This window comes from Mercenaria mercenaria, chromosome 6 (assembly GCF_021730395.1).
Source record: "Mercenaria mercenaria strain notata chromosome 6, MADL_Memer_1, whole genome shotgun sequence".
Taxonomy (NCBI): Eukaryota; Metazoa; Mollusca; class Bivalvia; order Venerida; family Veneridae; genus Mercenaria; species Mercenaria mercenaria.
This window is the reverse complement of record NC_069366.1, coordinates 29,214,593-29,225,357: the sequence shown is the minus strand read 5'-3', so window position 1 is coordinate 29,225,357 and position 10,765 is coordinate 29,214,593. Positions and strand designations below refer to the sequence as shown.

At 34.7% G+C, this 10,765-nt stretch overlaps 1 protein-coding gene and 1 long non-coding RNA gene across 2 annotated transcripts; both read right to left on the bottom strand.

Moving 5' to 3' along the window:
* Positions 1 to 1,561: 1,561 nt before the first annotated feature.
* Positions 1,562 to 4,083, bottom strand: LOC128557655 (uncharacterized). Its single transcript, XR_008371298.1, has 3 exons — positions 3,990 to 4,083; positions 2,329 to 2,520; positions 1,562 to 2,025 (listed from the first exon to the last, which is right to left on the bottom strand). It is a non-coding gene; the product is annotated as an uncharacterized LOC128557655 (long non-coding RNA).
* Positions 4,084 to 5,458: 1,375 nt separating this feature from the next.
* On the bottom strand, positions 5,459 to 9,820 carry LOC123549311 (cathepsin 8-like). The gene is made up of 4 exons (XM_045337287.2): positions 9,689 to 9,820; positions 8,046 to 8,151; positions 6,658 to 6,825; positions 5,459 to 5,641 (listed from the first exon to the last, which is right to left on the bottom strand). Exons 1-4 carry the CDS (start codon positions 9,781 to 9,783, stop codon positions 5,474 to 5,476), a joined length of 537 nt encoding a protein of 178 aa, XP_045193222.2. The 5' UTR covers positions 9,784 to 9,820; the 3' UTR covers positions 5,459 to 5,473.
* Positions 9,821 to 10,765: the final 945 nt, after the last annotated feature.

The following is a 10,765-nucleotide window of genomic DNA, read 5'->3' as shown; positions in this document are numbered from 1 at the left end:
TTTGAGCCTTGACCCACAGTATAACTTTTTCCTATGTAGAGTACGGACCGCATACATGTCATCTTGCAACCAGATAAAAATCGATATCGCACAGCCAGGTGATTTCAAGGGGGATAATTTTACCAATAAGACGGCAAATTTTACCTAATTGTTGATTGTTGTATACCGCAGAACGGAAATCACGATATCAAATAGAAAAGTGGAAACAACACAGGCCGCTCAACCGCGACGACAAAAATGAAAACGTTGCGAGCTTGATTTGATTGAGCTTGTTCATGGACGGTAGTGGAAATACATGCTACCGTCCTGTGGTGTTTCCACTTCTCTATTTGATATCGTGATTTCCGTTCTGTGTTATGAGGCCAATATGTTTTAGGGCTTGCAAGATGACATGTATGCGGTCCGTATTCTACATAGGAATAAGTTATACTGTGGGTCAAGGCTCGAAACCCCCGGTTGAGCAGAACTCAACATGTTACAAGTTCCAAAACAATTTAGAGCCATCCTCAGATATGTTCATACGGCTGTGCACATGGAACCTTCAGTGATACACTAGTGTATAATCCTATGAAAAAAGCGACTTATGGTCCCCAGTTAATAAACCATAAATTCTTACGCATGAATAATTTCAAAATGAAATACCAGTAATTACATGTAACAGTTTTATGTTTATTATTTTATCAAACTTAGTGCTTCAAATATTCAGTATCATTTTTGGTAGAACATCAAAAACTGTTGCGCTATTAAAGCGGTTCAATGTTTTACTAAGCGGGACCTTTTAGCTGTATAAAGAAATTTTGTCCCAGTTTTATTTGGATTCGCACCTGACTGTCGTATTGTACATCACATTCAAAGCTTCCCTCATGTATGTATTCTCATATTTGTCTTCAAATCACCGCTGCTATTACATGCACGATCACAACCACCATAATTAAACGCAGGTTCTTTTTCGTATATGCGCACATATGTCTCTTTAGATATTCTAACATGTTAGAGGCCTACGATCAATGTTGTTCCAGTCAAACTGTTCGGGTAAAACAGAGATTGGTATGTGTGTGTATGTAAGCTTATTTGTAGTCGCCACCGGAAACCCATACGGGTCCTCCTTAAGACTTTAAGTACTAGTGCAAGATACAGAAGACGCCCCAATTCCAAAAACTTCTCTGTTCTTTAGCGTGCTAGGTGTAAATCACCCATACACGGGGCTATTCCAATTTTAGTAATTCATATTTGGAGGAGCGGGAGCTCGAACTCGTCACCCCTAGTTTCAAGTCTAACAGTGTTCACTGAATCACTGCATCCGCTCTCAGAGACTGGTATTCAAACGGAACGGTTTTAACTATTTGAAAAAGAACTCCGACATGTTTATATCATGGTAAACAAACGGTTCTGCTAATAGTTCAGCTGTGATTCCCAAAATGTTTTGCTTATCAAGCAGCACTGTTGTACTGAAATATGTAATAAAGTCACTAACTGCGACAACTCATGTAACTCATTTCGGATATGTAAGATTTTTTAAATAGCATGAAAGTGAAAAGCATTTATTGTAAACAACAAAGTTTAAAATGTATAAAGGATTAGACATATAGTTTAGGAGATAATTGATATATAAAAGGGTCTAATTGGGAATGGTCATAAATATTGTATAAGATAAAGCTATCACACTTCATTTAATCTCCTTCATCCGCTAACCGTTTGGTTGATTAACCAGAATATGTCTTTGCTGTGCGTAACTGACTTGGCTTGATATGTACTTAAAACAGTCAGAATTTCAAATTAATAAAATGTATATTTCTTGTATCTTCTTTCTAGCAAATTCTGTAACTTTGAAACAAACAATATCAAATTACTCCGACATCATACAACAAGCAAACCATACATTCAAAGAAAGTTTAGAAACTATAACAACTGATGTCGATTGGTTCATCTATGATTGGAAAGCTTGCACGAGTTGCTATTCCACATGTGTTTTGTCCGTTTCTCATCATCTTCATATAGCCTTCCAAGCCCCAAACTGTACCATAACTGAAAAAGAAAAACATACACAAGCTCGTGTTAGATTCGATTTGAACGTTTGAAAACGGTACATTAGCAAGATCTTAAACAAATGACTGACGAAATTTAGTGGATCTACCTAAAAGTAACAAAAAGTGACCGAATCACTGAATTATTGCAACCTATGTAAAATAAGCGACTGAAATAAAAACGGCAGCCGTAGTTTAAACTGCTACCATTTTAAAGTTTTATGATATTACGGTATTTTTGGCTGAATGTATCTCCCGAACAACTTGACGGTCGCCTGATATAGTCTAACACGTATTATGTCACCTATTCTTGATGATCCAGTAACCTTGACCTTCAGGTGTTTCGCCGTATCCAACTACCAGTACAGCGTGATTGAGATCTTCCGGCTTATTTCCACATTCAATGTTGTTTGTAATGCTGAAAATTGTTTTTTTTTTCTCTTCCCGAGTTAATGTCCAGATAAACCGAGATGGGACCACATTTTGCTACTTTTCTCTGCACAGAACAAAAAAACGTTGTTATACCTTATGTGTCGCAGCGGTGAATTTTGTTCAGGGTATAAAGGAAAAATAAACAAAGTTAGATATACAACGGCAGATGACATGTTTAAAGAACAGCCTCCCCACCCCTCAAATTGTAATCATCGTCTCATTATTAGGAACATTTCTTCCAGTTAAAATAAAAATTCCTTGAAGGTTTGCGGACCAGACACGAAAGTGCTGACGGACGAGCGGAAGGAACGACGAACGGACGGACGAACGGAAAAACGCTATATTTGGTTTTAAAGGCAAAGATTTTGGCAATGGGCCAAGGGATTTCTGTCTTCACCAGCACAGTTGGGGGCTAATGACCATCACAGTATGGCTCCAATAAACAAGGGTCATTGTTTATTGGAGAGTCAGTCTACCTTACAAGTGTATCAATTAGTGAGGAGGGGAAACAATGTAATTTTATTTTATAATGAATAAATGAAATTTTTGAAGTTATATTAGTTTTTTTTGCGTTTCTATAAAAAGAAAAATATTTGTTGATCAAACAAAAATAAATAATCAGAAACTTGTTTCACATAATGAATAATGCGAAACTTACTTAAGAAATATGCAAGTTTTATTTTTTTTCATCAATTCTGTCTGGAAATTGTGATATTTTAAAAAAATGACTTTTCACTCATAAAGCTTGCAGAATATGGAATAACATTTGTCTAGAATTGAAAACAGAATGTGCATTTCAAATTTACAAAGCAAAGCATGAAAAAAGTCACTTTGGCAACACACTGAAAAGGCAAATTGAGTATAGATGGAACACAATAATTTATATTCAAAATATAGTTGATTACTGAATACAAGAAAATCAATTTCCAATTCGAAAAATATTGTTTGTCAGCATAAAGAACTCATGAAGTTTTCACTATACTGTGTTTTTATTATCAATATTATTACTGTATCTTTTATCATCCTATAATGTAATTATATATTAATAATAATAATGATTATGATTATTTTATATATCTATTATAACATTAAAGTAATAGTTATTATCATCTATATAATATCTAAATAATAATTATTATTATATCATTCACATTCACTGAAGAAAAAATAAATTTCTTTCACCCCACTGCACTATCTTCATGGTCTAGTTGGGGTCCCTGCTGTGCTAATTGCCTCTAATCATTACTGTTACATAATCGCTGATAAGCAGCAGATAGATGGAGTTGTATATTGGATTTGGGGAGGGGGCACTTATATAGTAGTGAAACTAGGCCTTTAAGCACTAGGAGACTATTAACCTATTGTAGTTGTGGTCTAGTGGTTAAGGTGTTGGCTGTTCCTGGTATTCGTGTGTCCTACTTGGGTCAAGACCACACCTCATATGTCACCAGCACTGGGTTTCCTTGGAAGCAGACTCGAAAGCGCTTCAAATCCGCTTAAAACTTTCATCACAATGGAGCCAAAACAAATTACCTGAAGCTCAGCCACATAATTGTAACGAATTGTCTCCGTCATAGAAATCTCCTGCACCGCCTTAACCCCTCTCCGCTGTTTGCATGTACCAATCTGAAATGAGATGTTAACGTTTATCAGGATTCAATATTCGATCGAAAGTTCATAAACTGGAAACAGAAATGGGGAAAAATGAAAATATCGATCATTATGAACTTTTTACGCGGCGTTTACTATAAAAAAAAATCGTCTATATTTTATCAGTTAATAAAATAATGGGCAGGAGTTTGATGCGTAATAATTAAATCACTGAGTGCGTTAGCATCCAAACGACTGCCCATGTTTTATTATTTGATAAAATTATTGGAACATATTTATATTCGATTCTAAAACGCAAATAATTCGCATTTACAGTACTACATTTTCACGTAAATACGTCATTCGGGTCATATGCTGTTAAAAATTACCCCTACGTTTAGAAAGAGTTGCATAGCAAATGGAACGTAAGAATTTGTTTCTTTTTAATCAGAATTTGAGAAGTATTTACAGTTTAGGAATCTAAACAGCTCGCAAACTTATTATGAAGAGAATCAACAAATTAGGCAAGTTGACACTGTGTTACAAGTTACGAGCTTAAATTTATATGACGTCACATCATTATGACGTCATACTTTATGTCATACATTTATGACGTCACCGCTGAATTTTAATTAAATTCGCTCGTAGAGATCGAAACGTGTTTTACCCAGTGGTGTTTGTGCTACTGACCATTCCAAGGCGGTGCCCCACTGTGTTCCTTTGTTTGTTCGTTTTGTCCTCTTGTGTAGGCTTTGTGTGTATGCGCGTGTATGTGTGTGTGTTCCTTTGTTCGTTTTGTCCTCGTGTGTTGACTTTGTGTGTGTGCACGTGTATGTGTATGTGTGCACGTGTATGTGTATGTGTGTGTGTTTGTGGTGTGCACGTCTGCGTGCTGTAGGTTTCGTTTTGGGGAGGCTGCGATTTTGGTACGTGGCATTCCCTGTCTGATATTTGTCTTTGTTTTTACGGTCCTACACATAAGTCAGTATGACTTTTTATCATATTTATGTTTTTGAAATGCTGTTTTCAACCGTTTGGCCCTGAAATAATTTGTATGTAATTGAACTGAAGTAGAATCTCTTATGCCACAATCATAGGGGGTGAAATGTAACAGCCGACCATATTTTATCGTAGATTCATGTATAGGCGATTTCTCTATAAGGTTGTATAGCAATTGCTGCAGATTGTGTTAGAATGAACATTAATAAGTATGTCTACAGTCACTCATTTGCATCAATTTAAACAATTTACAAGTGTTAGGACAGAAATGAAATTAAAAAGATCCAAAAAGTTTGTTTTACCGATCCTTTGTACGGATACTTTTGCTCTGTGTCTATCCCTTGGAACATTTTTTTTTTCAAAAATATTGTGTCTATCTCATTGATTATTCAATAAAAGTAAATCACCTGTAAAGATGAGTTGAACTGTCAGTTTAATTGTTTAATTATTTCAGCTAAATACCTACCGTAGTCGTCGTTGCTCGTGCAATCTATAATATTCTGTTCTGACAGAGACACTAGAGCGCCATTTTTCAGACATTTCTGACCCTCAAGAGCTCCAGTAGCTGCAAATGCATAACAGCTACCGCATAAACCCTGTATTGATATAAATAAATGTTAATTCAGGCGTGTATATAAAGTAACATCGAAACTAATCTTATTTGGGTTAGTGGCTTTGATGTTGAGCATGCATCTTTGTACTATTACACTCTTTCTTTGGGGTGGTGTATTATGGTGGTGTTGGTTGCATCGTATGAATTCGCTCTACATATATAAATATATTATATATCTTGTCAGCGTAACCAGTGATAATGTATAGGGTACTCTGTCATAGTTATCATATAATATTCTAAATAATATGCTGTCATTCTTTGTTGAAATCGTGTCTTACATCTTTTTTATTATATTATCCGTCACACCCTCTATAACTATCTAAAGTGGAGCTTAATTACAAACATGTTATAGCTTTGAAAAGATGTTGTACATCGTACCAAGTGGTCTATAAATAAAACCAGATACAACAAGCAAATAAGTGGATTCAAAACATTACTGTATTTACATTACATAAAAAGAATTATCACATACTCGTTTCTATTCCCCGTTAAGTTACACTGGTACCGGAAACGTCAATATTTTTCCATACCGTGACTGACGCCTGAATTTCATATCGGGTGTGTGACGTAATTCAGTGTGTGTTGTTGCACTATTTTTTTTCTATTTAGTTCAGTATTGTCAATCATATTCAGGCTATTGAACATATTTATGATATTTACATAATATTTATACGTGTAGATGCATATGTAATAAAAAGGTTATTAGCTTTTCATCGGGAAATATGCACTCGTTCTTCAGCGGAAGAATATTGCGCTCCTAAAGTTGCGCAATATTTCCACTGAAGAACTCGTGCATATTTCCCTATACAAAGCTAATAACCTATAAATATCAGAAGAGAACACTGTTCAACGAAGATGCAAAATTCGCAGAGGAAAAAAGACGTCATATGACACAGAACATAAAAATCGAATGGAATGCACAATTCGAGCAAAATATGAGCGAAACCATAGGTGATTGTATGAAATATCTAAAACATATAATGGAACCACAGGTACTACCTGATTCTTAACAGGTGTCACACAGTTTGTCTTCCTCCAGTCAATTTCTCTTGGCAATGATACGTTATTGTTGTCATGTTTTATTTTATTCTTTGCAAATGTATGTCTCTGTGGTACATTGGCATCAACTCTCAGATTTGCATAGATTTTGTTGAACTCTCTGGATGTCTGAACGAGGAAAAAGATAATGAAAAATATACTATTCCTAGCGTTTGAACAACTATCTATGAATTTCTAACTTATTTAATCATTAGAATGTATACTGAGTATTTTTCATAACCAGTCACCCTTTCAGTGAGACTTTAGAACTAATACATACTTTTATTTAATGATAAACCTTCGCAGAAAATTGCATATAATATAGAATAAAATATGTGTCAGGTTAATTAAATAACAACACTAATGGCCATACTTCACATTGGTAATATATAAGTAACAAAAATACAAAACCGGCATCAGCACCTAAAGATTTGATTCAATACAGTGTCCAGTCTGAGACAAAAGAAAAACAAAACAAAACCAAAAAAAAAAAAAAAAACAGTACTTGAAACTTATCGACACCACATCGTATTGGTGTCCCTAACAAAATGAAAAACTTTTGTGATCTGTATGCTGGTGACTAAAAAGTGAAAAATAAGAATAAGAGTCTGTATTTATCAAGCTTTTAAGTCTGAACCGCCAGCAAGAAAGAGCTTGTATTTAACATGTTTTAAGCCTGAACCGCCAGGAAGAAAGGTGTTTACATGAAGCTTTTATTTTTGAACCGCCAGCTAGAAACGGTTGTAGTTATCAAGCTTTTAAGTCTTAACAGCCAGCAACAAAAGGCCTTTAATTATCAAGCTTTTTAATATGAACCGCAAGCAAGAAAGAACATATTTTCATAGTTTGAAAATACTTAGACTGAAAGGACTAACTATTCAATTTGTCATAATTTTGTGCAACATAGAAATATAATACTAAATTAATGTGAGTTAAGGTATGTCGCTGTAGGAGAGATATTCATGTATATTTTCAATTTTATAAAAGCATCAGAGTTATGATATTTCTCATTGGTAACGCACCAGAGACCTAACTATGAGCAATCTGAAGAAATACCATTGAATGTGTATGGTAACATGATCAAAATTATGCTAGACTAACTGAAGTATATATTCACTTTACAGTACAGATAACAATGAGATAAGCAATAACCGGGACTATCATGGCCCTCTTGTTTGACATACTGTCTAATCGATTGATCGAATTTAATTATATATTTGTTTCAAAAAACTGTACTTTGTATTCATTAGTGAAACACATGCTGTATTTCAGTCAGAAAATATATCTTATTTTATCACAATAGATTATTATTGAATACGTAGAGATTCTTTTAACAAGAAATCGCTTACCAAGTCAGAAAACTGGTTTACGCCCAACCAGAATGTATAGCGTCCCTTGTCCGCTTCCATATTATGTACCAAGATGGATTTTAGATTTTCAGTAAACACGGTGTACCTGTTGCATACAACATATTCACTATTACACAATAAGGCAAGAATTATTATCATAGCATATTAAAAGCACAAAAGCAGAATTGAATGACTGCGGACATACCTCCTCTTAATAAAGGAACTTCCAATGAAGTTTGTGAAATTACGAGAACTCCAGCAAGTAGATGTAGAGAACAACACACACACACACATGTGGGCATCTCCTCTTTGGAGTGAAGCTTCCAATGAAGTTTCGCTGAATATCAGTCAGGCGCTATTACTGAGGAATACCGGACAACGATAGTGCTTTAGTTTACTAATGCTGAATAATCATAGTTATGGCAAGTTGTCAGTGACAAATCACCGGACAATATACATAGTTCCTGTTGAGAGTTAAGCGTTCTACAGATTTTCGCTGAATTCCAGCCAGTGATTGCTAAGAAAGATCCTTGTAAAATTCATTAAAGATGAATAATCACAGACCAATAACTGGGTGAAAAATCACACGACTGGAATAGGAAGGTAATATGAGCAATGCCTTTTAGGAGTACACTTCCTCTGAAGTTTTGTTGAATTCCAGCAAATGGTTGCTGATAAATACCCGGACAAGAAATGGTGCTATAGTACAGTAATGTTGAAAAAACAAAGGACAGTAACTCGGCGACAAATTAACCGACAAAAACTTGAAGACAATACGCGTATCTCCTCGTAGGGGTAAAGCTTCCTTTTCTCGCAGAATTCCATCGAGTGGTTGCACAGGAATAATCCGGACAAGAATTGGTGCTATATTATACTTATGCTTAATACACTCAGTGACAAATCAACTAGCCGGAATGGTGCTATATATTATATGTTGAATAAGCAAAATGCGATAACTCAGTGAAAAATCGTCCGACCGGAACATAAAGATGAAACCGCACCTCCTCTTGGGTTAAAGCTTCCAGTGAAGTTTCACTGAATTCTAGCTGATGGTTGCTGAGATATACTCCGGGCAAATATTGCGGACACGCGGACGGACGGACGAAGCAGTGACTTTATGCTTGCAGCTTCGGTAAGCATAATAAAATCAAGCTCCTTCCCTAGGTCAAAGAGCTGTACAAGAATTTTATTGACTTTCGAAACTTTTAAGATTATTTTTCAAAACATAAAGAAGTATTTCACATTTTAGCCATTTTGTACACTTAAAGATTTTAAATATAGCTTTGTATGTTGCTATGAATATAAAGCTTTCAGAATATCTTAGAAAACACAATCAACAATTTCCTGTAAAATTTTATGAACTTTTTGAAACGAGTATCATTTTGAATTTCTTAGGTGCACGAGTTAGAAGTATCGAATGTTACAATGCTTAACTGATATAGTGTGGATGGAGACAATGTTTGATTTAGCTATCCTTGTTCCAATCATTAGACTTAGCAGAAGAAAGGGCATCAACAGAAGCACTCTTAATGGCTCGGCGAGGCGAGTCAGGCAGAAGACAGGCGTCACCATTCTGTAATACGTCGTTTACTTGGTGTAAGTATATATTTATGTATTCTTATATCACTTACTGAATAACAAACCTATAATTTTCTTCAGTCCTTGTATCATATGTCCTGTTAAATTTCACTTTGAAAGTGAACCATTCTTTGTCTATTTCATGCAAGGTCAGTGACATCACTCCAGTTGCCGAGACCAGAAGGAGTAAAAACTTCATAAATCTGAAACATAATGAAAATGCGATACACTGTAATTACGTGACATTATAGGAATCATGGTGTTCTTTTAACTGTCATAACACGTTAAATATAATTTTATTTGATCGCTTTTGTTCTTCTTTCGCAAACAAGCGCACGTGCTGCCTGTGGAACGATGGCTTGCTCATAGGGATTCAAACAAGAGAGTTAGAGATTAAATAAACTGCCACTGTCTCCAAAGTTATTGTAAAGGTTTGTTATTTGAATTTAAGGAGACACAAACATTTTCGTTTCGGCGTCTATAATTTAAAAAGGTTAAGTGAAAAACTTAAAAACAAATACCTATATACGCAGACCAAATCAAATCTCTTCTTCTTGAAAGAACTGAACATATTTACTGAGTAATTGAAAATTTTACTTACATTTCCATTTTCTGTTATCAGAGAGTAGTTTCCTAATGGCAAGTTTCCTCTCAACTGATGAATTATACATCCAACTCTCACATCAAATTTAATTCGAGTTCAGTATTAAAACGGAAGAAGCTGTTCATCGAAATCTTTAAATTTGATTTTATTATTTAATGTTTACTAATTAAGTTAATTACACTTTAATTGTAACTTTCGTTTAGCTAGTTGTTATTAGATATGCTACTTATAGATGTAATTGATGATAAATAAATTATCCTGATAGTGATATTACAAATTTTGACCGATTCTTGTTAGATATCCGAGAAATTGTACATTGTTGTAACAAGTGGTTATTTCTATGTAATTTTGCTAATAAGTGGGAAGGACAGCTCAAAATATCGATAAAATTTTATTTACATGGAAACTTGGAAGGGTCGTACCGGTATCAATACTTATTTTATAACAAGATACTAGCTTGTATATACGAAATAATATATCCCAAACAGTGATTTTCGTCATTGTTTGGAGTTTAGATGCGAATGAATTACATCACGAG

Coding starts and splice junctions, on each gene's coding strand:
- LOC123549311 (XM_045337287.2), bottom strand. CDS start 9,783: ATGTCACTGACCTTGCATGAAATAGACAAAGAATGGTTCACTTTCAAA. Junction 8,152..9,688: donor AGGACTGAAGAAAATTATAG/GTTTGTTATTCA, acceptor TGTATGCAACAG/GTACACCGTGTTTACTGAAA. Junction 6,826..8,045: donor TAAACCAGTTTTCTGACTTG/GTAAGCGATTTC, acceptor TTCCTCGTTCAG/ACATCCAGAGAGTTCAACAA.